This window comes from Oncorhynchus mykiss, chromosome 13 (genome assembly GCF_013265735.2).
Source record: "Oncorhynchus mykiss isolate Arlee chromosome 13, USDA_OmykA_1.1, whole genome shotgun sequence".
In the NCBI taxonomy this organism is placed as follows: domain Eukaryota; kingdom Metazoa; phylum Chordata; class Actinopteri; order Salmoniformes; family Salmonidae; genus Oncorhynchus; species Oncorhynchus mykiss.
Genome location: NC_048577.1, coordinates 20886619 through 20913334, shown reverse-complemented (window position 1 = coordinate 20913334; position 26716 = coordinate 20886619). Strand labels below are relative to the sequence as shown.

Below are 26716 nucleotides of genomic sequence, written 5' to 3'. Positions count from 1 at the left end.
CTGCATTATAACAAATTCTACAGACCATAAAATGTATTGTACTACAACATCCAAATAACTCGAAAATTCAGTTTTTTTTCCTACAGGGTGAGCACAGATAGGTTTCACTTTCAGAGATCAATCATCACTGCAGTTTTTTCTTCCTTAGCATAAAATGTTCTGTGCAATCAAGTCACAGGGTTCTTATACATCAACAGGTATCCAATATAATTCCAACCTGATCAAGCTAGACAACACCTTTGCTTCTACAGTGTTTTGACTGATTCATGACACTTATTGTTACGGATTCCCCCGCCTTTGAGCTTTTTAACTTCATGCAGCTCACTCTATCCATCACCTGATGGCGCCAGAGAGACTAGGGCAGGGACATGTGGGTACGCAGACCCGTGACCAAGTGTAGCCCCTCATGATGAATCAGATTTTGGTTGTGTCTCCCACTCCCATCAAAATGACCCATCCCTGGACTAGGGGGATCATAAACTGTCTCCCAAAACTTCCGGTGACTTTCACTACCAGGCCTTGCAGGCCACCGATAGGTTGCTAGGGGGCAGAAGACCCGACAGTCCTTCTGCTGGCTTAGGTCAGAGCCTCCTCAATCTCTCTCCAGGTGGACAAGAGTGATGGAGTGCGTGGATTGAAGTGAGCGATGTTGTTATTGAAACATGCATTTACAGTTGGTTGTTACGATGGCCAGTTGTTAATAGTAGTTGATGCTATCTATGTGTTATGCAGTCCTTTGCTTATGTCACTATCTCCTTATACCGTGGGTGTCAAACTCATTTTTACCCTGGAGGCCGCGTTCCGTCTTCAACGGTCCGGAGGTCCACACTGAAAATTGGTTATACTGTATTTCCTTGCCATCAAAATTGCTAAACATAGTCCTCTATTTTTTGTTTTTTTTGTGTTTTTGTGTAACTCTCTGTGAGGTTGCCGTATTCCTCTGAATGGAAAATGTGTCGGTGCGTCACAGACCAGCCCAACTGGGGAACCGCTCTCTTTCACTGTTATGACTGTTCATAACACTGTTATGACTGGTTCATGAAGGCATTATGACAGGCTGCTTCAAGTAAGTGATGCACACAAGGACTTTGTCAATGCTGCGGTCTGTAAATAAAGCTTTGAAACCAAGAGAACATGCAAATCAACTCAGTAAAATACATTTATTGACAGTAAAATTTCAGTCGTCTTAATTGTACCTTTTTAATTTTTACACAAAAATATCAAAATACTTTACAGGGCATTAAATCTGAATATTGGCAAATTCATTGTTTATTAATTCTCTCTAACAAATACACTGTACATTGACAACAATGCTTGTCTTTTCTTAAATGCAGTGCTCAACCTAAATTTCATAAAACATTTTTTGAGAACAATGCATTTAAAAACTATGCGTAGTCAAACTTGGTATTTAGCTACTGATTTAGGAGACTTAACTGCATTTCATGCATTTTATGTCCCAAGAAGTTAGTTCCATTTTCGTCAAACTTCATTGAGAGAGAGGTGCTTAAATATGATGTAATACATAACAGATACACATAACAACATACGTACATAATAACATGGATTATCTTGGTTACCCAAACTTCAAAGCTTAGAAAATGAATGTGTCTATACACAAACACATTTAAGTATACAATTTGCACTCAAACAATAAAAAAACAACAAAAGTATATATATATATAAAAAAAGATTTACATTTATTGGGCCAAATCGCCCCAGTGCAACATGGGAAAGATTCCCTTTCAAGATTCCTTCGAGGTACTCTTTCAGTCAAAACAACCTCTTCGACATGTTCTTTCCTAGATTTTTTTTACCTTAATCGTACAACAGCTCATAAGGACGTACTTGTTCAACCGCAGACCTCCTTCGGAAATCCTGTCAATGTGGAGGAATAGGCTCATGTGTTGTCAGCGTTAACATTCTCCTATCGTCTCGTTGCTACAGTATTTTAACCAACTAACAATAGTCGCTTGAAAGCTCCTCACTGTTAACTAACAACAAAAACAGAACAGATCTAATACTTACCGGATATCACATGTACGGGGAGGTCAATATCGAGGTCACAAACGGAAAACTAACACATTTGGGAATGATCGTTGACCGTAGTTAAATGAGGAAATGATCGAATAAGATTAGTAACGAACACCGCAAAGGAAAAATATTATTCCAGTCTAACAGTGAGTTAAAAGACCTGGGAGAACGGCCAATGTTAATAGATTAGCTTGATCCCAGCACAGAAGGACCTGTTGTTATGTGCCACAGAGGAAAGGAGATGCAGTAAAGAAAGTTATATATTAGAGTTCCCGAGTTGCCTATGTGTTCTGAATGGTAACATTTTATAACTTGACATCGTGATCTCAGTAGTAAGACATACTGTACATAATAAGTGTTACTAGAATCTTGTAACAGATGTCATGGGCAGTCGTATCATAACAGATAAAGTCACCTGATGACAATTGAATCAACATTTGAACCTGATGACACCAATAAGAGTTTGAGTCACAATTGTATAAGAACATAGTCACAAATACCATGACTGCTATGTCATTACTAAGACCGCATTTTATAGATCTTAAGACAAAGTAAAGTGATACCATCTAACATGGGGTGTTGCTTGTCAGTTCTTCTAAAACATTGAGCAGCATCTTAAGACACAATTTACAGATGATTTGGGACTTACCAATAAACATATTTTCATTTTACAATTGTTGACATTATCACCGTTGCCTATCAATAGTATAAATGGTAAGATTGAAAAGAGTGCTTTTGCCTAAATCTGAAATAACGGTAAATGTAACCAGAACAAAAGCTAGATTAAGAAATGAATAAGACAAAAGAAGCTGCCTTTTGGCTGTTAAGTGTGAGTTGATTTTCCTCAGTAACTCTAGCATTATTTTAAGGCATTGACAACTATACAGTATTGCTAAAAGAACAACTAGTTTCCCGGGCATCAACAGAACAATATGTACAACAGAAACAAATAAGAAAACACTAACACTTCAGGATAGAGTGCAAAATATTCATACTAATCAATCATTAACTTATCAGTTCCAAGTATCCAAATGTCCCTTATTAGGTTATATATCAGCAAAGTACACATGGGGTTGAGGAAACAAAAATATGAATTTCTTACATATTTACTTGGGACAATTTTCAAATGTTTGGTTTCGTTTGATTAATCTTGGCAGCGGCACACATATTGAAGATCATACATTCTCTCTAAATTCTCAGGGGTGGACTGAGGCATAGTTAGCATTCTACACTGTCAATGCCAGTCCCCAGATCATTTGATGCCAGCTTGTAGCTGTGACATTTTAATAGGATAGAATAGGAATATCATAGTTGTATAATATATGGGAGGGAAGAAAATGAAAGGAAGACAGACCTTGAGGAAGACAGTTGATGTTTAGAGAAGTGTCAGACAGTTTGTCCTCAACAAGGATGTTTAGAGGGATACATTGGTTCCACAGTAAAGTTATGGCCTAAGGACACTTTGGCCCAAAACACTCGCACCCAAATTCCAAGTCGACACTTAGCCCTACCCATAGGCACTCCAGTAGATCTAAAAAGATTGGATAGGTTTAAAGTTTACCATGTCTTCTGATTGGCTAGTTGGAATAGTCATCATGTTGTTTACGCCATGATGTAGCGGCTAGGGGTTGATTTGGAATTGATCACCAGAGTCCAATTTCTATACTGGACCCCAATACTCTCCACGTTCACCGTCAGGACACCAGAATCTCTGGCTCTTGCTACAAGAGTGAACCCAATTGGTCTAGCTAATAGATTAGTGCAATTCAATTACAGACCACCGTATTCATGCTCTCTGAAAGCTGCCTACACACACACAGACCTGGAAGAAAAAAACGTCCTCAAATAAAAGGAATTCAATGCATAAGAAATAAAACATAACCGTTTAAATTGATTCCATTATACATTCATAAAAGAGGGGGAAAGACAGAGATGATAGAAGACAGAGAGTTCAAGAGTCTTTCAGATGGGGATTAAAGGTGACATTAGTTTCTGATGGAACAGCTCAATTACTTTCCTTTCCCCTGCTATAGCTGCTGTTATAGCTGCAACAGTTCAGACACGAAGATAACATATCAGCCATTGTTGTCTCCGCCCTTCTCTCCCACCCCCTGAAATTAAACACATTTAAAACTGACCTGTGAGTTTAGATGTTCGGCCCACACATACATGTATCAACATTATATCCTCAGGTTTAACAGCATTACAAAGCAAGTCAACCTTCTAGAAAGAAGTTTATTCTTTAAAGCTTCAGTCGATCAAGAATTGACATATACAATGGCCTATTCAAATAAGGAGCCTCGAACAACTGCATATCGGCACTCACCCCGGGCTTGTGAAGTGCATTCTCCTGCAGGCCGAAGAGGGGGTTTCCCTGGCCACCCTGCAGGGGCGAGGCCCCCAGGTTTGGGGACTGGGCCGTGGGGGTGGAGGTGAGGGCCCCGGTCAGTGTGAGGCGCTGTAGCTCCCTCTGCCACTGCTGCTGCAGCATCTGATAGACCACCACCTGCTGCTCCTGAGACACACAGCCAAATATATAAGGGACTTGAACATGGGTAGTGATATGCACATCCAAAATTAATCTACCGGTGCCGGGCCAGAAAAAGACTGCAGCATATGCTGTTCTTTTTCTCCATTTATTTTTCGGGACCAAAATAAACCTGACCATGGTCACACTCATTGAATAATTAGGGGTTAACAGGCAATTTTTTAAATAATTTGGAACAGAGAAACTAGAGGCCATGAATAACTTGGGCAAAAAGAACGGCACTGATTGGCCTATAGGTGACACTGTCATAAGCAGTCTCGCTTTAAACCGTCATATCCACCGCCCTGTTTGACCTAGAGACTTGAAAGTTTGTATGCACAGTTCCTTCAGTAAGTATTCACACCCCTTGACCTTTTCAACATTTTGTTGTTGTTACAGCCCAAATTTAAAATGTATTATGCAGTGTGTGTGCAAATAACCCCCCCCCCCCCCCCCTGAACTCTGAATCAGTCAAAACCTCCTTCAGTCCACATTTGCTATATGGAACAACCAGAGGCGCAGGGGCCATTCCCAAAAACACACTGCCAGGAGTGAAAGTAAGGTGGTGCAGAAAAGATACGGCGTCCCAGGAAAACTAAATGGTGGGGGTACGCCTTATTGGTAAAACATGAGCCTGTAAAAATAGAACAAAATGTCAAAAGAACTGTAGGTTATTACATCATTTTTCTTATCAATACCGCAAAAAAAAGAAAATGTACAAATGGACTTGAAAACGGGTCATATAGCCTACGCTCAAATGCGATGTGGTTTGAGGAAAACCCTGATATTTTGACAAGGCAGAGATGAGTGGCTGACACCGAGACGTGCCCGAACAGCAGTGGACGCATAAATTATGTCCTAACGACAATCGCCAAATGTCATTACACTTTTTGGTATTTTGTGTAGCAGATGTCTCTTTCCATTCACCATTATTTGGAGGCTGGGAATATGTTGGGAGTGGATGAACGTGCGCCGGTATCCAAGTCACGGAGCCCTTTGAAGTGATTATTTGACAATCATATGAAAACATCATGACTGGTTGTGTTTATTACCACAGTAAATTGACATTCTGTCCTTGAGCTGTCCTTGTTTATTAATCTTCTGTATTACTTCATGTTTGGCGTGGACCCCAGGAAGGCTAGCTACTGCTTTAGCAACAGCTAATGGGGATCCTAATAAAACACCAAATTAAAGGTCATACATTTTAAAAGTTCAATTACAATTCTTTACAACTAGACCCGCAGAGATCCTATTTGAATTAATAGGGATTCTATATGTTATACATTTGTTTTGGTGCACGAGAGGACGTCCTGTACCGGAAAGAAAATAATTCTACTTTCACCCCTGCACAGAAGTACAAAGAATCTGAGGAGGAACAAGAGGGAGACTTCAAAGTTCAACCCTCATCCAGGTCCAACCCCCATAACCGGACACCAAAGACAACTCATGACCTCGTCCATCATAGGTCAGGACAATCCAATCCAACAGCTCCTGGCGATGGCGCAAGCTTTAAAGACAACTGTCGAAAATCATGGAGTAATTTTGGAGAAGCTGAGGTTTCAGATGGCACCTTCTAGCACAAATTCTAGTCCGAAACAATACACCAACGCAGCTCCCAGCGTTGGCATTAGCTACACCCGATCAAGCTCAGGCAACACCTGAACCACCAGCAGTGGGCTGCAATTCCAGGACTGCAGCCGCCCCCTATCAATCACCTCTGCCACCTCACCTCCAGACTCATCCTATCCAACCTCAACCTATAGCGCCCCCTAACAAGCCTAGCTCCAAAGAAAAAATCTGATATTACACGTCCATTTAAAACACTGCAATTCCAATCCACAGTGGCCCATCAACTTCAAACCTGTCATCACTATCATAGACATCCCTAAGACGAACCACACTGAATTTGGTAATATATATAAAAAAACAAGGAAACTATTAATAACTAATACTTTGCATATGTAACACTAATGCTCAAAATCATCTCATCAACCACATGTCAGATTCACTCCAGATGTTGTATTTAGAATCATGATTGCACATAAAGGAAGATAATTCCTACATGATCGAGTGATCTTCTGTCCTTTTTGTCATCCTGTGAACCCCGTTCATTGCTGCTCACAGCTATATTTTAATAATGTACAGTAGAAGTCGGAAGTTTACACACACCTTAGCCAAATATATTTAAACTTAGTTTTTCACAATTCCTGACATTTAATCCTAGTAAAAAATCCCTGTATTAGGTCAGTTAGGATCACCACTATATTTTAAGAATGTGAAATGTCAGAATAATAGTAGAGAGAATTATTTATTTCAGCTTTTATTTCTTTCATCACATTCCCACTGGGTCAGAAGTTTACATACACTCAATTAGTATTTGATTGCCTTTAAATTGTTTAACTTGGGTCAAATGTTTCAGGTAGCCTTCCACAAGCTTCCAACAATAAGATGGTTGAATTTTGGCCCATTCCTCCAACAGAGCTGGTGTAACCGAGTCAGGTTTGTAGGCCTCCTTGCTCACACACGTTTTTTTCAGTTCTGCCCACAAATTTTCTATAGGATTGAGGTCAGGGCTTTGTGATAGCCACTACAATACCTTGACCTGGTTGTCCATAAGCCATTTTGCCACAACTTTGGAAGTTTGCTTGGGGTCGTTGTCCATTTGGAAGACCCATTTGCGACCAAGCTTTAAATTCCTGACTGATGTCTTGAGATGTTGCTTCAATATATCCACATTATTTCACTCATGATGCCATCTATTTCGTGAAGTGCACCAGTCCCTCCTGCAGCAAAGCACCCCCACAACATGATGCTGCCTCTTTGTCCCAATATGCAGTTGCAAACTGTAGTCTGGCTTTTTATGGCAGTTTTGGAGCAGTGGCATCTTCCTTGCTGAGCGGCTTTTCAGGTCATGTCGATATAGGACTCGTTTTACTGTGGATATAGATACTTTTGTACCTGTTTCCTCCAGCATCTTCACAAGGCCCTTTGCTGTTGTTCTGGGATTGATTTGCACTTTTCGCACCAAAGTCCGTTCATCTCTAGGAGACAGAACGCGTCTCCTTCCTGAGCGGTATGACGGCTGTGTGGTCCCATGGTGTTAATACTTGCGTACTAATGTTTGTACAGATGAATGTGGTACCTTCAGGCGTTTGGAAATTGCTCCCAAAGATGAACCAGACTTGTGGAGGTCTACAATTGATTTTTTGAGGTCTTGGCTGATTTCTTTTGATTTTCCCATGATGTCAAGCAAAGAGACACTGAGTTTGAAGGTAGGCCTTGAAATACATTCACAGGTACACCTCCAATTGACTCAAATGATGTCAATTATCCTATCAGAAGCTTCTAAAGCATGACATAATTTTCTGGAATTTTCCAAGCTGTTTAAAGGCACAGTCAACTTAGTGTATGTAAACTTCTGACCCTCTGGAATTGTGATACAGTGAGTTATAAGTGAAATAATCTGTCTGTGAACAATTGTTGGGAAAATGACTTGTGTCATGCACACAGTTGATGTCCTAACCGACTTGCCATAACTATAGTTTGTTAACAAGAATTTAGTGGAGTGGTTGAAAAAACTAGTTGTAATGACTCCAACCTAAGTGTACGTAAACTTCCGACTTCAACTGTATCTCTTATTTCGGTCCTGACAATTCATCCATTAATACGGTTTCAATTTTATTTTAACTTCTTATGATGACCCATCTTATCATCATGGTTGGGTTGTATTGGGTTACCAAACATCAAGAGCATGTACTGCAAGTGTTTGCATGTCTGAGTGTGTTTGTAAGGCATGGTAGAGTCATTACTGGAGTGAAGTGCTGCTGGAGAAGGAGCTGCTTCTGCTGCTCAGACAGGAGGGAAGACCTGAAACACAACCATGTTAAATATTACTCATCATGGGACACTTCCAGTCCAAACAACACTTACCCAGTCAACCCATTAGTCACAACAAAAATCAATTACAGTAACAGTCTAGACCAGAATCCGTCAGCGCAGCCAGTCACAACAAGACGATATAAAAATGTATCCCTGTCACAAAAAGAATGGCCGTGGCTATCACAACACAACAACAACTGATCAACAGCAATCAACAAACAACATCCTCACAAAACAATCAACCAACACTTATCACCAACCATTATACTTCTCTGGTGATCAGACAGAGAGTAGGTACTCACGGACTCATGCTCTTGGGGATTTGCAGGCCCTGTGCCAGTGCCTGGGGGCCCAAAGGGGGAGGCTGGGGCCTCAGGGCCGGCAGGGTGGGCTGGGGTCCGTTCTGGACAGGTGACTGGATCACCCCGTTCAGGCTGCCCAGCACGCCGTTCATGTTCAGCTGGGGACTTCCTGCTAGGGAGACCATGAGCCCGCCCACCATGGAACTGCTGGCCTGACTGAGGCCCCCCAGGCTGTCAGTCAAACCCCGCCCACCCAGCCCGTTCAGCAAAGGCTGGCCGAAGGAGGCGGGGCTCTGCTGTGGGGGTGGAGTGCTCTGGAAGGAGAGGGAGGAGCTACTGCGGGAGGGACTACCAGAGTGGAGCTCCTAGAGTCGGAAGAGAAAAACACAGGGTAAAACTAATAGGACAGTTATGGTTAATCTAAAGGTGAAATCTGTGAGTTTCATTTCCCCATATTTCATATATTAACATTCCCTCAATGTAATAACACGCATGCCCCGCCCACCTGAGGATTTGTCTTTTTCACCCATCTACTTCCTGTGTTTGAGGGGTGAAAATCCACTTGTCACTTAAATTTCGCTGGATCAATTGCTTTCATTTTACTCCTGTGACTCTTTCATACTCTTGATTATGCCTGTCGTTTTGTCCCGTTAACGTTCGTAATGACCTGTCAAACACACTCTGGTAATGGCTAAAAAGAGCTCAATGAAATGCATTGTCTTTACACTGATTCTGTAAAAAACGCTAAAGCTTGGTTAGGGATTTAACGCACCATCTTGACACCTCCATCACAAGAAAAATAACTTTATTTTAATGGGTGTTCATTTTTTTGCGGAATTTGGAAAAGTAATCCTTTAATACAGTTGAAATGTTTACAAATTAGAGGCTCTGAAATGAAAGCATCTTCCGAAAATGAACACTCGGATTATAGTGATATTAGTATGATCTCGCAAATGTAAAGTATGTTTAGATAGGTGTAATCTAGAGCGAAGCGTGTTGATTTTTTACTCTGAGGGTATCCTGCTATTGACACACTTTTTGAATTATGCAAGGGAACGTGAGAACAACAGGGGCAGCTAAGCCAGCGCAGGTGAGTGCAGGCAGGGTCGACAGAGGTTGCAGCCCTGTGCCACCCCTTTATGTTAATTTACCCCTATATGCAAATAAAACCTGCTGTATTTATGCAAACGACGCATATAGAATCGTCTTTATTTAACACAAAATATCCCCCAAAATACCTAATACAATAAGAACATTTATATATGAACATTTATATATTTATATATATATTTATTTATAAAAAAAAAGTGACATTTTACAATAAATTGAATACCTGAATTCCTACCAAAATCTCTAAACTCATTATTTGTCCGTGCCAGTAAGATGAGTATCTTCATCCATTGTCCCTCTGTTGCATTTTTAGCTATTTAGATGACCGTTGCTACTCAATGTACAAACAAGTAGAGGCGGCACATTAGATTGGAAATGAAACCCAGATATCCCCTTTAATGCAACAGTTGGGGATAAAGGGTAAGTAACTACACAGTGGGTTCAGGTGTTGGCCGGTTCTAAGTAAGGTATGGTGGGCACAAAGGGGTTCTCACCTCGGATGAGGTGATGAAGGAGGTATCATTCAGGAAGCAGCATTTAGACAGGGGACTCTTATTGGTGCTGAGGGGGTCTATAGGGACAAGAGAGGTACACACACAGGGATATAGATACAGGGACAGGGAACCAACAACAAAAAAAAACACAACACACAACTGTCTAGATTATTATGACAAAAACAAGGTTTGTTTTGGGGGATGGTGACACTCTTTTCCAGACTAGCAAACTGACTCTATCAACGAATGAGGTAAGGAGGATGGGAAGCTTCTGAGAGGAGGTGAATGAGAGGAGGGTTTTCTGAGTCTGACCGTGTGCGGAGGAGAGGAAGCTGATGTGGGTGGTGGTGGGCACTAGGCCCTGGACGGAGTGGTGGGAGTGGTGGACCTGCGGGGGGAAGGGACAGGCCAGCTCCACGTTGAGCAGCTGCAGCCGCTCCTTCTTGGCCGTCAGGCTGAGAATCTGGTCCTGGAGACGCTGGTTCTCCTGCTGCAGCGAGTGGAGGGACTGGAGCATCTCTACAACTGGCGGAGAGAGAGAGATGGAAGGGGGGAGGGAGAGGGGGGAAGAGACAGGGAAATGAGGTAGGAAAGAAAGTGAGTGAGTGTAGAGCACTGTATTAGAGTCAGTTTAATTTTTTTGTTACAGTTTCCATTCTAAGCCATTTTATTTTAAATATAATTTTTTAAACTAGGCAAGTCAGTTAAGAACAAATTCTAATCTACAATGACGGCCTAGGGACAGTGGGTTAATTGCCTTGTTCAGGGCTAGAACTACAGATTTTTACCTTGTCAGCTCAGGGATTTGAACTTGCAACCTTTCGGATTTACTGGCCCAACGCTCTAACCTCTAGTCTACCTGCCGCTACCGGCCATGATACACTAATGATCATCGCAGAACAGCACAGCACATTTTAAAGGATCTGAAAGCAAGCGTATGAGACTAACTTGGGTTGATATGAATCCACTTCCTCTTCAAAGGGTCCAAAAATACATTTCACATCGGGTGTGTATGACCGACTGTGTCACAAAGGCAGAGACATCGCCCAAAAAAGACCAACTGAAAATCCTCAGAGAATGAAGATATATTATAGACTGCCACAAAGAATCCCAGTGTACTTACTGTTGGCACCCATCTCTCCGTTGCCATGCTTCTCCAGGAGGAGCTCTATGTGGGAGCTGGATGGAGGGACGTTTTCAGGGCGACCTCTGACCCCAGGGCCCACACCCTCCCTCTGGTCAAACAGTAGAGGCAGACAGCTCATAGGAGACCTGAGAGAATAACAGTGGTAAATTAACAGGCATATGGCTACAGAGAACAGAGACAGAATGAAATGGAATAACATTGGTACACAAGAGACAGAATGAAATGGAATGGTAAAGTATACACAAGTAAAAGTGACCGTATGAGAGAACAGTGTTGATAGTGACAGTATGAGAGAACAGTGTTGATAGTGACAGTATGAGAGAACAGTGTTGATAGTGACAGTGAGAGAGAACAGTGTTGATAGTGACAATATGAGAGAACAGTGTTGATAGTGACAATATGAGAGAACAGTGTTGATAGTGACAGTGAGAGAGAACAGTGTTGATAGTGACAGTGAGAGAGAACAGTGTTGATAGTGACAATATGAGAGAACAGTGTTGATAGTGACAATATGAGAGAACAGTGTTGATAGTGACAGTGAGAGAGAACAGTGTTGATAGTGACAGTGAGAGAGAACAGTGTTGATAGTGACAATATGAGAGAACAGTGTTGATAGTGACAATATGAGAGAACAGTGTTGATAGTGACAGTGAGAGAGAACAGTGTTGATAGTGACAGTGAGAGAGAACAGTGTTGATAGTGACAATATGAGAGAACAGTGTTGATAGTGACAGTATGAGAGAACAGTGTTGATAGTGACAGTGAGAGAGAACAGTGTTGATAGTGACAATATGAGAGAACAGTGTTGATAGTGACAGTGAGAGAGAACAGTGTTGATAGTGACAGTGAGAGAGAACAGTGTTGATAGTGACAATATGAGAGAACAGTGTTGATAGTGACAGTATGAGAGAACAGTGTTGATAGTGACAGTGAGAGAGAACAGTGTTGATAGTGACAATATGAGAGAACAGTGTTGATAGTGACAGTGAGAGAGAACAGTGTTGATAGTGACAGTGAGAGAGAACAGTGTTGATAGTGACAGTGAGAGAACAGTGTTGATAGTGACAGTGAGAGAGAACAGTGTTGATAGTGACAGTATGAGAGAACAGTGTTGATAGTGACAGTGAGAGAGAACAGTGTTGATAGTGACAATATGAGAGAACAGTGTTGATAGTGACAATATGAGAGAACAGTGTTGATAGTGACAGTGAGAGAGAACAGTGTTGATAGTGACAGTGAGAGAGAACAGTGTTGATAGTGACAATATGAGAGAACAGTGTTGATAGTGACAGTATGAGAGAACAGTGTTGATAGTGACAGTGAGAGAGAACAGTGTTGATAGTGACAATATGAGAGAACAGTGTTGATAGTGACAGTGAGAGAGAACAGTGTTGATAGTGACAGTGAGAGAGAACAGTGTTGATAGTGACAGTGAGAGAACAGTGTTGATAGTGACAGTGAGAGAGAACAGTGTTGATAGTGACAGTGAGAGAGAACAGTGTTGATAGTGACAGTGAGAGAGAACAGTGTTGATAGTGACAGTGAGAGAGAACAGTGTTGATAGTGACAGTATGAGAGAACAGTGTTGATAGTGACAGTATGAGAGAACAGTGTTGATAGTGACAGTGAGAGAGAACAGTGTTGATAGTGACAGTATGAGAGAACAGTGTTGATAGTGACAGTATGAGAGAACAGTGTTGATAGTGGCAGTGAGAGAGAACAGTGTTGATAGTGACAGTGAGAGAGAACAGTGTTGATAGTGACAGTGAGAGAGAACAGTGTTGATAGTGACAGTGAGAGAGAACAGTGTTGATAGTGACAATATGAGAGAACAGTGTTGATAGTGACAATATGAGAGAACAGTGTTGATAGTGACAATATGAGAGAACAGTGTTGATAGTGACAGTGAGAGAACAGTGTTGATAGTGACAGTGAGAGAGAACAGTGTTGATAGTGACAGTGAGAGAGAACAGTGTTGATAGTGACAGTGAGAGAGAACAGTGTTGATAGTGACAGTGAGAGAGAACAGTGTTGATAGTGACAGTGAGAGAGAACAGTGTTGATAGTAACAGTGAGAGAGAACAGTGTTGATAGTGACAGTATGAGAGAACAGTGTTGATAACAGTGAGAGTAGAGTCAAACAGAAACTTACTGTGAGGAAAGGCTCTCTCGTGGCGAGTTGTCGTGACATGGGAAGCGACAGTCGTCCATCTCGGACTCTGAGAGGAGAGAGAGCAATCCCGATAAACTACCAGGTAGCTACAGTAGGGGAGAGTGGGGTAAATTGAGCCGTTTTTTACATTCAGCATCACTCCATCAAGGGAAATATACTATGTCTTTCTGTTTTGAAAACATTGCTTGTCCAAAAAAAAGTGGTCTCTTCGCACAACTTAGCTGACCTGTGGGACAGGGTAAGTTAAGTTGAGCTGTGGGACAGGGTAAGTTAAGTTGAGCTGTGGGACAGGGTAAATTAAGTTGAGCTGTGGGACAGGGTAAGTTAAGTTGAGCTGTGGGACAGGGTAAGTTAAGTTGAGCTGTGGGACAGGGTAAGTTAAGTTGAGCTGTGGGACAGGGTAAGTTAAGTTGAGCTGTGGGACAGGGTAAGTTAAGTTGAGCTGTGGGACAGGGTAAGTTGACAGGGTAAGTTACAGTGCCTTGCGAAAGTATTCGGCCCCCTTGAACTTTCGACCTTTTGCCACATTTCAGGCTTCAAACATAAAGATATAAAACTGTATTTTTTTGTGAAGAATCAACAACAAGTGGGATACAATCATGAAGTGGAACGACATTTATTGGATATTTCAAACCTTTTTAACAAATCAAAAACTGAAAAATTGGGCGTGCAAAATTATTCAGCCACTTTACTTTCAGTGCAGCAAACTCTCTCCAGAAGTTCAGTGAGGATCTCTGAATGATCCAATGTTGACCTAAATGACTAATGATGATAAATACAATCCACCTGTGTGTAATCAAGTCTCCGTATAAATGCACCTGCACTGTGATAGTCTCAGAGGTCCGTTAAAAGCGCAGAGAGCATCATGAAGAACAAGGAACACACCAGGCAGGTCCGAGATACTGTTGTGAAGAAGTTTAAAGCCGGATTTGGATACAAAAAGATTTCCCAAGCTTTAAACATCCCAAGGAGGACTGTGCAAGCGATAATATTGAAATGGAAGGAGTATCAGACCACTGCAAATCTACCAAGACCTGGCCGTCCCTCTAAACTTTCAGCTCATACAAGGAGAAGACTGATCAGAGATGCAGCCAAGAGGCCCATGATCACTCTGGATGAACTGCAGAGATCTACAGCTGAGGTGGGAGACTCTGTCCATAGGACAACAATCAGTCGTATATTGCACAAATCTGGCCTTTATGGAAGAGTGGCAAGAAGAAAGCCATTTCTTAAAGATATCCAGAAAAAGTGTCGTTTAAAGTTTGCCACAAGCCACCTGGGAGACACACCAAACATGTGGAAGAAGGTGCTCTGGTCAGATGAAACCAAAATTGAACTTTTTTGGCAACAATGCAAAATGTTATGTTTGGCGTAAAAGCAACACAGCTGAACACCATCCCCACTGTCAAGCATGGTGGTGGCAGCATCATGGTTTGGGCCTGCTTTTCTTCAGCAGGGACAGGGAAGATGGTTAAAATTTATGGGAAGATGGATGGAGCCAAATACAGGACCATTCTGGAAGAAAACCTGATGGAGTCTGCAAAAGACCTGAGACTGGGACGGAGATTTGTCTTCCAACAAGACAATAATCCAAAACATATAGCAAAATCTACAATGGAATGGTTCAAAAATAAACATATCCAGGTGTTAGAATGGCCAAGTCAAAGTCCAGACCTGAATCCAATCGAGAATCTGTGGAAAGAACTGAAAACTGCTGTTCACAAATGCTCTCCATCCAACCTCACTGAGCTCGAGCTGTTTTGCAAGGAGGAATGGGAAAAAATTTCAGTCTCTCGATGTGCAAAACTGATAGAGACATACCCCAAGCGACTTACAGCTGTAATCGCAGCAAAAGGTGGCGCTACAAAGTATTAACTTAAGGGGGCTGAATAATTTTGCACGCCCAATTTTTCAGTTTTTGATTAGTTAAAAAAGTTTGAAATATCCAATAAATGTCGTTCCACTTCATGATTGTGTCCCACTTGTTGTTGATTCTTCACAAAAAAATACAGTTTTATATTTTTATGTTTGAAGCCTGAAATGTGGCAAAAGGTCGCAAAGTTCAAGGGGGCCGAATACTTTCGCAAGGCACTGTAAGTTGAGCAGGGGGACAGGGTAAGTTAAGTTGAGCTGTGGGACAGGGTAAGTTAAGTTGAGCTGTGGGACAGGGTAAGTTAAGTTGAGCTGTGGGACAGGGTAAGTTAAGTTGAGCTGTGGGACAGGGTAAGTTGAGCTATGGGACAGGGTAAGTTAAGCCGCACACACATTTCTTTTCACATAGCTTTTTAAAACCAACTTAATTTCCCAGAACACAATTCAACACAATCACTTTTTGTCTTTTAATCATTTTAAGCATCTTTTACCAGAGGCTTAACACCTAAGGCCCTGTTGTTACCTCGTATCCCTGAGATAATGCCTTGATTTTTTCTGCCTGAGAAGAAAACACTTCAATTTGCTCAACTTGTCATTGGCTCAACTTACCCCATGACCATTGGCTCAACTTACCCCATGACCATTGGCTCAACTTACCCCATGACCATTGGCTCAACTTACCCCATGACCATTGGCTCAACTTACTTACCCCATGACCATTGGCTCAACTTACTTACCCCATGACCATTGGCTCAACTTACCCCATGACCATTGGCTCAACTTACCCCATGACCATTGGCTCAACTTACCCCATGACCATTGGCTCAACTTACCCCATGACCATTGGCTCAACTTACCCCATGACCATTGGCTCAACTTACTTACCCCATGACCATTGGCTCAACTTACTTACCCCATGACCATTGGCTCAACTTACCCCATGACCATTGGCTCAACTTACCCCATGACCATTGGCTCAACTTACCCCATGACCATTGGCTCAACTTACCCCATGACCATTGGCTCAACTTACCCCATGACCATTGGCTCAACTTACTTACCCCATGACCATTGGCTCAACTTACCCCATGACCATTGGCTCAACTTACCCCATGACCATTGGCTCAACTTACCCCATGACCATTGGCTCAACTTACCCCATGACCATTGGCTCAACTTACCCCATGACCATTGGCTCAACTTACCCCATGACCATTGGCTCAACTTACCCCATGACCATTGGCTCAACTTACCCCATGACCATTGGCTCAACTTACCCCATGACCATTGGCTCAACTTACCCCATGACCATTGGCTCAACTTACCCCATGACCATTGGCTCAACTTACCCCATGACCATTGGCTCAACTTACCCCATGACCATTGGCTCAACTCACCCCATGACCATTGGCTCAACTTATCCCATGGTCATTGGCTCAACTTACCCCATGACCATTGGCTCAACTTACCCCATGACCATTGGCTCAACTTACCTCATGGTCATTGGCTCAACTTACCCCATGACCATTGGCTCAACTTACCCCATGACCATTGGCTCAACTTACCCCATGACCATTGGCTCAACTTATCCCATGACCATTGGCTCAACTTACCCCATGGTCATTGGCTCAACTTACCCCATGACCATTGGCTCAACTTACCCCATGGTCATTGGCTCAACTTACCCCATGGTCATTGGCTCAACTTACCCCATGACCATTGGCTCAACTTACCTCATGGTCATTGGCTCAACTTACCCCATGGTCATTGGCTCAACTTACCTCATGGTCATTGGCTCAACTTACCCCATGGTCATTGGCTCAACTTACCCCATGACCATTGGCTCAACTTACCTCATGGTCATTGGCTCAACTTACCCCATGACCATTGGCTCAACTTACCCCATGACCATTGGCTCAACTTACCCCATGACAATTGGCTCAACTTACCCCATGACCATTGGCTCAACTTACCCCATGGTCATTGGCTCAACTTACCCCATGACCATTGGCTCAACTTACCCCATGACCATTGGCTCAACTCACCCCATGACCATTGGCTCAACTCACCCCATGGTCATTGGCTCAACTTACCCCATGGTCATTGGCTCAACTTACCCCATGGTCATTGGCTCAACTTACCCCATGGAAACATTTTGACTATATTATCCCACACACAAAATGATGCACTTTCATGCTAGGTTTAGGATCTCATACTGGAGCTTATAGAGACCCAAACTGATGTAAAGAACAATCTTAAAATAGTCTATTTTGGTTTAGATACAAGCATCATGAAACCTCTAACACAATAAATTAATTTGACTTACATTTATTTTTACCTAACTTGCTAACCACCTTTTCCATGTGATTTCTTACGTCACAGACGTATTCATTGTGTGTATGGTTTCCTAGAAACAAGGGTGGCTCAACTTACCCCTTTGTCTCAATTTACCCCACTCTCCTGTATGTAACTTCATAGCAAACATAAGAATCTCACTAACGAGTGTGTGTGTGTGTGTGTGTATTACCTTGAAGTGAGGTCTGGGCTTGGCTCAGTAGTGAGGGCAGTGTACGGCCAGTAGAAAATACCCTGCCAAACGGCTGAGAGGAGCTGAGGCTGTAGGAAGAACTGGAACATGGAACATGCACCTACAAGGGTTTAACACACACAGAACAAAGTTAGGATATCATTTACCTGACAACTGAATACATGTGGGATACTATTTTAGTTGTAACATGATATCGTTGATAAGCTCAGCCATGGGCTGTGTTTCAAATGGCACTATATATTTCCTGCATAGTGCACTACTTTGACCAGATGCCTATGGGCCCTGGTCAAAAGTAGTGCAGTACAGATGTAGGATCTTAATTTGATCACCCTGTTGCAGGAGAACTGTCACTATCAACACATGTTTAACTTGTCGTGTATTTTTTATTTATTTTTTATTTCACCAGGTAGGCTAGTTGAGAACAAGTTCTCATTTGCAACTGCGACCTGGCCAAGATAAAGCATAGCAGTGTGAACAGACAACACAGAGTTACACATGGAGTAAACAATTAGCAAGTCAATAACACAGTAGAAAATAAAAAAAAAGAGAGTCTATACACATTGTGTGCAAAAGGCATGAGGAGCTAGGCGAATAATTAAAATTTTGCAGATTAACACTGGAGTGATAAATGATCAGATGGTCATGTACAGGTAGAGATATTGGTGTGCAAAAGAGCAGAAAAGTAAATAAATATAAACAGTATGGGGAAGAGGTAGGTAAAATTGGGTGGGCTATTTACCGATAGACTATGTACAGCTGCAGCGATCGGTTAGCTGCTCAGATAGCAGATATTTGAGGTTTAAAAAGGCGCCCGAAGTTTGTAATTTCCACTTTGAAATGTCAGACTCCTTTACGAAAAAACCTATCAACCCCTACAAAAGTGTCCATTAATTAAAATCCACATAATAATTCATATTTCCTGCAGAAGCAGGATACTTTTTCTGCTGTAGCAAACTGGCTCAAATGAAGATCATACATCTGTATATAGGTAATAGTGTGCCATTTTTAAGAAGACAAAAGCTCTGCTACCTGACCCGAGCTCGACGGGCTCTGACATTATACATGGTAGTTAGGGCCGGGTGGGGCCTGTTTTTTCATCAATAACTAGGGTACGTGCCGGGCCTGGGTATCACTAAATTGATGACAAAAATGTTGAAGCTGAGCCATTTGCTCGTGCTCTGCTCAGTCATATCTGGCTAAGCTCGCAACATGATGTCAGAAGTGCTTCCACCTCAGCAAATATAAGGTCAGAGAGATTATTTCACAGAGTTTCGAGTGACGAAAAGTATCTAACAGCTAACTTGCTCTCTCATGCCTCCTCATTGAGCAGAGTAGCCCAAGCGGAGCCGTTGCTATGGATACTCACAGACTCAGAGCCGCCATGAGCAGAGCAGGGAGCTGAGAGGAGCAGCTAATGGATTGACTAACGCAGGAAGTTATTTCTGATTTTGGCCAGGGCCGGGCCTTAAATTTGGCAGAAGCAACCGGGCCTGGGTAGGGTAGAGCCTGAACGTCGCGGGTATGGGTAAAGGCTCGAACGCAGACATGATGTTGATTTCCCGGAGTACCTGTGGGTTGAGGGCAGAGTTGACTGGTTGAAGTGACAGTGTGGAGACGTGAGATGGCAGGAGTCCTGAAGAGAGAGCGGTGCTACATACGCCTCCGCCCAACGACAGAGGGGTGTTACAGACACCCCCACTCAAAGACAGAGGGCCCTCGTGACAGGTGTAGATTCCTAACCAAGAGAATAATATCAGACTTAATTCATAAATGCAATTCATTTATAGAACACACACACACACACACACACACACAACCGCACACCTAAAATTGTTGAGGTCATATCTTGTCAGAGTAGAGCAAAAGCAGGAAGTCAACCCAGCCATTGACGCACATGCCCTCTCTGTTGACACTGCACACAAAACCACAATCTAACAAATCTCTTTACGACGCACAGATCACTAACTACCTAAGATTTACTACGCACGTGCAAAGTCTGCACTTCTAGTTCTGCTCAAGAAGTCATAAGCAAAAAGCGTTATACATACAAGGGTTCTTTCCTCTGATTTTTACTCAATCTCTTACTCCTCTTCATCCTTTTCTTTCTCTGCAGCGCAAATATGTACAAGCTTAAATCTGGCCGCCATTTTCTAAACGAGGCATCTTGCTTCCTGAACATCTCTAAATACACATACTTGATGATGTGTACGTTCATCATCCACAGCCACAATACATAGAAGTTCTGTGTATTATTTTCACATGCAAGTGCACACAGGAAGCTAGAGGGCTACCACACAGAGACTACGCCCGCTCAAGACGGATCTGGTGAGAGACTCACCGGAGCCGAGCAGCGTATTGCCGCGGCCTGTGGAGAAACTGACGCTAGAGGAAGTGGAGGAGGAGGGGAAGGAGGAGGAGGAGGAGGAGAGGGAGGAGGTGGGCAGGGTGGAGGAGTACGCTGTGTGGGGGAGGGAGGAGGAGCTGGGGAAGAGCGAGGAAGACGAGGTGGAGGAGGAGGTTAGGGAAGGAGGTGGAGCAGGAGCTGTGTGGTGACGGTACTCCTCCTCTCGCCTCTCCGTCCGCTCCCGGTTCTTGCTCCCTCGCGGGCGCCCCGGTCCATGCCGGCTCTTCTTGTTGCCACGGTGCCTCCTCTCCCGGTGTGTTGGCAGCGGTGGTGGGGGCGTGGCCTTGTCCTCCTCTAGGTTGGCCTCCTCCAGTATAGGGGGCGTGGCTAGGTGCGGGGACTTGAGAAGCGACTTGGAAAGCTTGTAGTCCCCCGAGGAGGAGGAAGTGATTTTGCGGAGCTTGCTGCTGCCGCTGCCTATCCCACCCGAGGAGGAAGTGATGCGCATGATGGAGCCGAAGGTGGAGATGGTGACCTTGGTCTCGAAAGAGTTGGTCTCGCCCTCTGACCTATCGTGACCCTGCGACGACCCTCCGTGAGGTCCGTCAACCGGGGTCAGGTCCGGGGGCTGCAGGGAGGCCTTGTTGTGGTATTTACTATTGTCCAATTCCTCCTCCTCTTCTTTCTCTTCTTCCTTTTCCTCCTCCCCTTCCTCGTCATCTTCCTCAGGCGCTGTCCGTCTGGTCCGCTCGTCCCGGGGCTCCTCGGCGCCGTGCTCGTCCGCTCCTCGGTCGGGGTCGCGCTCCAAACGAGAGGTAGAGGAGAACGGGAGGAGGTCTTGGGAGCCGCCACCTGGGAATACACACCGTCGTTATTCCTAAACACAGCACAATAACCAGACAACACTATACGGTGCAGTTATACCTAAAACCATTATAAAAACACACGTTCAGACTAAACACAGTGAAGTTACACCAAAACAAAGAGTTCTGCACTAGAGAGTTGGTTGTTCACAAACAGAACTGACTGAGAAGTTGCTTGGACACAAAACGGCCGGTTAGTTGGCCCATAAAGGATTAGCTTTGTACCCGTGTTGAAGGGACTGGAGGAGCAAGAGGAAGAGGAGCAGCTCTTGCCAATGCTTCCTGTCTTCTTACTGCGGTGTCCCAGCTGGCCGTGAGAGCTCAACCTCTTCAAATTCCCCTCGCTGTCCTTGTTGCTGTGGTGACCCGACGACAACTAAATCAACAGCACAGAGAGGTGACGGGTGGGAAATGTGTCATTGGAGATCGAGAAGCGGTTTGATGTCATAGATTAAAGCCCTTTACGCTCGTTAGAAAGTATTGCGAGACGGTCCTGTTAAGAGGGTTCAACCAAGGACCTCACCAGAATAAAAAACATTTTCTCAAATGTATCCACTTAGAAACTATTTAGGAAACCAAATGGTTATACTCGGTCAATGACGGAAGAGGATTGGTGGATGTGGGGAAAGACTAGAGAGAAAGAGTGAGTTAAGAGAGGTTAGAGACAGAGACCAGAGGGCATTTAGGGGTATACATATTGGGGTTGGCTTTACCTTGTCCATGCTGCTGGACAGTGAGGACCCCAGACCATCAGATGACTTTTTATGCCTCTCCTTTTGCCTCACCTTGTCCTTGTGACTCTGAGTGAAACCGAAGGGAGAGGCTGAGGATTTGAGCATTCATGCAAATACACCAATACAAGCCACACCAAGCAATAGTCAAATGCAAGCTCAGTATGTACACAACAATACACAAGACACTCACCTTCCTGAGCCTGTGGTGGTGTGAGCCGTGTTTATCCTGGGCGGGGGACGTGGAGCCCCCCCTGGAGTGGCCGAAGGAGCCGCGTTCGGTGTTCTCTCCACTGGAGCGCATCTTTCTCTGCTGCAGGACCCCGCCGAGGAGAGGCAGAGAGTCACACTGCTGCCAACCGTGACGGTCACAGGGGCAAGTACAGCTATAGGGGCAATAGCTGGACGGGCAATCGGCTAGAGCTACAGGGGAAACTAGGGGGCGGAGGCTATTTCTCCACGCCGGCTTGAAAAGCTATGTCTCCTTGCCTTCCTCAACGCAGTATGTGAATGTTACAAAGCCAAGTGGAAGTGGAAGTCCTTTCCAAAGCCGTCTTAATACCCAACACAACACATTTACACATTTCATTCCATTTAAATAAATAAGAACTGGAGCTCTCCTAGAAAGCTGAAAAGAGACTTGAATAACTCTGCCAGTCTCTTACCATCTTGATGTAATGGTGCTTGCAGTAGCCACAGTACTTGACGTTGTCAGCCTCAGGGCCCTCCTCCTCACACAGCAGGCCAGCCATCTGAGCACTGCACAGGGTCAGACAGTCAGACAGATGGGAGAGGACACACACACACACACAAAAGCATGCACGCACAGTCACGCACGCACAGTCACGCACACGCAGTCACGCACACACACACACACACACACACACACACACAGACCACTCACCAGGTGACGTGGAAGGCTTGTCGACAGCCCTGCCGGTTGCACGTCATGCAGGCGCCACACGCAGCCTTGCTCTCTCGCCCATGGTCCTCACAGATATAACACGTCTAAAGAGAGGGAAGGAGGAAGATGAAAAAGAAAGATGACTGACCAGAACAGATCTTCTCTTATCAACGTCAGATGTCATGTCCACCTGAAATCACTCACAGATCTAATGGGCACATTTAGCTACTTAACTACCTAATTGGTGGAACGACCAATTTGTATCTATGCCAAATGGCATCCCATTCCCTATAGAGCGCACTACCTTTGACCAGGGCCCATAGGGCTAAAAAGTAGTGCACTATACTCTGGGCTCTGGTCAAAAGTAGTGTACGACATAGAGAATAGGCTTCCATTTGGGACACAGCCAGTGTGATACTGTTCAACTCTATGGGCCTCACCAGTGCCCCGAGTCCAACCCTAGCCTGTCATTGATAGCAGCCTGTTGTGAAACACTTCACACCTCGCTCCCCTACGGCTACCCTACGGCTATTACCCAGACAGAGGGGGCTGGCTGTCTGCCTAGCAACAGGTGCTGGACAAAAGAACAGCGGGCTCCTTACCTTTCTTCTCTTCTACCCCTCCTTCCCTTCATCTACCCCCTCCTTCCCTTCATCTACCCCGTCCTCCTCCCCTTGTGAGCCATATGCATCATGGGCCAAAGCGAAACAGGGAAACAGCATTTTTGGAGCTACTGTAAAGGAGGGAGGGAGGGTGGTGGGCTTATTGAGCCTCTGACAACCCAGACCAGAGAGGTGCAAGCCATTTACTGTAGCTGCCCCTGACATGGTGAGGCGAGGCCACTACCAGACGAGCACCCACTATCGTTCAGCAGCAGGCGTCTACGTAGCTTCCCATTGACTAGAATAGAACTGTAATCCAATCATATAAAAGCTTTCCTTCAAAAACAAATCTGTCTGGTGGGCATATGCTGAATATAGATTTTTCCACAATAGCGATCACTCAAGACCATTAGGCCTGAAAGCATGCAGCCGGTGGTGGGATACATGGCCCGTGTTTATGCAGATGCCAACTCTAAAGGCTAAACTTGCAGAGAGGACTTAGGAAAAACTCTGGATGATCTCATGAAAGCTTTGCCCCGTGCAAAAATATACTGTATCCTAATGACTGCGTGCAAATCACAAAAACGCCCCCACGAGTTTGTGTGGAATTTTGAAGATGGACAACCATTTACTCTGGCTAAAGAAACGATATCTCCAATTTCATTCAATCGTTTTAGGCCAATAAAATGCATTTCAAATGACGGTCAGAACGTCCTTCACAAAAGACAAACAAGGCTATCAAAAGTGGAAGTGAACAGTGACGAATACCTTGATGTATCTGTCGTGAGGGACGTACTGTAGTACGATAGGCTCCATGGTGAGAACGTTGGCGAACTGCACCTCGGGAATGTAGAGTGCACAAACCACATGGGCCCAGCCTGGAGAGAGAACAGCTCACATTAGTACACACACACACACATACACACACAGACACGCACGCACGCACACACACACACACACACACACACACACACACACACACACACACACACACACACACACACACACACACAGACACACATGCACAAACGCACATACGCACACACACACACACACATACACACACACACACCCTGACGTGCATACACACACATTAACACGGACACATTATATGTTTGTAAGACAAGGGAAACGTGGAGGAAAGAAGGGATTGATGGAAAGTGGAGGATGAAGAATAGAGGAAGGAAAGTCAGCGTCCAGTAGTTTACCTCCACTGTCTGTCCTCTTGAGGGCGCCATCTTTGTGAGGGCACAGCTCACATCTCTGATGAGAAATGAGAGCACACCTCACAATAACCAACTACGCACAGTAGCTTCAATAGCACACTGTACTACCAGTGTTATTTACTACGACAGGCAGGGATATCCTGTACATTGATAGAGATTTGAAAGAGTATACGGATAATATATTGATATATGGGATATATATACTCACCACTCTGGCAGCTCTCTCCTGAGACTCACATTTTCGACAGAACCACGGGCCAGTGGGCACCTGGACAATACCATAGCACGCTGTGACACACACACACACACACACACACATAAATAAAGACACAAATACAGATAAATCATTAGTCTACCACTCAAATGAATGAGACACAAACAAGTTACCTAACTTCTTGGTATACCTTCAATTTTTAATAATACTTTTTTTTTTTTTAACTGTTGAGAGCAAGCATAGAGTAAGTAAGTAGCCTTGCACGAGCCTTGGCTTGTACAAGCCGGAACGACTCAAAGGAGCAAGAGCCAATCTCCTGTTTCCGTAGCGACCCCCTGGACAAGATGCTAGTCTATCACTGGGATTTACCCCCAATCTATCTCCTTAATGCTGAGTGCCAAGCAGAGATGCAGCAGGACCCATTTTACAGTCTTTGGTATGACTGAATCAAACTCCCAACCTTTTCAGGACAGACACTCTTACCACAAGGCCACTGAATCGAGAGAAGGCGTAGCCAGGGCATAAAGTTAAGTGTCACAATGATTTATAGATTTCTTATTCCCGAGATGATCCCAATATTGATAGGCTATTGATGTAGGTCACCTTTTTCAAAGAGTGGTGGCGGTTTGAACGCAACCATAGTGGTTTTACTTTGCAAGACATAGCCTGATTTATAATACTATGACGTGAATAACAGTTTGTAAACTCAGATTGTATCGTGTGTCGGACACAGACGATATTGTTATTGATGTTTCCTACATAGCACAATAAATAAAAGCCACGGGGGATATACTGCGACGGTGTGCACTACTCTTAGAGCATTACAACCGTAAAGATGTACACATTAAATCATAATTCATGGCTCTTATTCGAATCAAAACTCATGGACATATTGAGTGGCTACATTGCTGCAGGGCTGAGATACAAAGATGTCAACAAAGAATCTGGATGCATCGTTGAGGAAACAATTCATCCGGAAGGCCCGATAGGCCAGCTAGTCTGCTGCTCCAGTAGTAGCAAATGCTTCCTGAACGATGCGTAACTTTGGATCGAATAATAGCCATTCCGCAAAAAACCGCAATAGTCCGCGCCATAAGGGCTCGATGTAATGTTATATGTCCCCTCTCGCACCACGGCAACGCGTGTTAAAGGAAAACACCCCCTCCCACATAAACACAGACAGACACGCACGCACGTAGGCACGCATCACCCCATCCTTCCCCCAATACCGTAATTACATTGTAGTATAGCAAGCTAGTTACCCTGGTGAACAGCGACGCTGCACCCGTGCCCATCACAGTATACAAGAGGATTTTCAGCCCAGCCTCGCTCATCGGAACACACGCAGCAACCTCCAACCATTTCCCGCATACTGTTCCCATACGGTATTTGATACGGTTTTGCGGCGACTTAAATCGCCAGGGTGTCAAGTAGTCCCTGACTTCAACAGTGTATCAAACATGGTAGTCGGTAGTCGTGCTACACTGCAACCAAGGATGAATTTCAGCGTGGGGGTTTCGGTGTACAGCGAGTTTTTCCGTGATGTCTTCCCGTCCCCTGTAGAACCGATGCAGTGCGCATGCCCACATCTGCAGAATAGTCTCACGGTGTGAAGGTGACAATATTTCCATCCCTTGAAGTTGTGTGTCCTCAGTTGTCCATGCTCAATGACAATATGTATGTTCCCTTTCTACATTTTAATGACCAAACAGCCCGATCTCCTGCTGTCGAAAAGCAATAATGACAAGT

The 26716-nt window shown here is 44.0% G+C and overlaps 1 protein-coding gene across 2 annotated transcripts; it reads right to left on the bottom strand.

Moving 5' to 3' along the window:
- Window positions 1–1146: 1146 nt before the first annotated feature.
- Window positions 1147–26716, bottom strand: LOC110485905 (protein AF-17). Of its 2 annotated transcripts, XM_036940580.1 has the most exons (20): window positions 26230–26716; window positions 24962–25041; window positions 24736–24790; window positions 24296–24405; window positions 22926–23029; window positions 22687–22780; window positions 22215–22334; window positions 22004–22090; window positions 21516–21666; window positions 20422–21279; window positions 19652–19818; window positions 18063–18183; window positions 13643–13709; window positions 11467–11615; window positions 10656–10868; window positions 10344–10420; window positions 8740–9104; window positions 8368–8425; window positions 4358–4546; window positions 1147–4142 (listed from the first exon to the last, which is right to left on the bottom strand). In XM_036940580.1, the coding sequence occupies exons 1-20, from the start codon at window positions 26336–26338 to the stop codon at window positions 4107–4109; spliced, it is 3210 nt and encodes a 1069-aa protein (XP_036796475.1). In that variant the 5' UTR covers window positions 26339–26716; the 3' UTR covers window positions 1147–4106. The 2 variants fall into 2 exon arrangements, with proteins under 2 accessions (XP_036796475.1, XP_036796474.1); XM_036940579.1 differs by having other exon boundaries at window positions 1147–4546.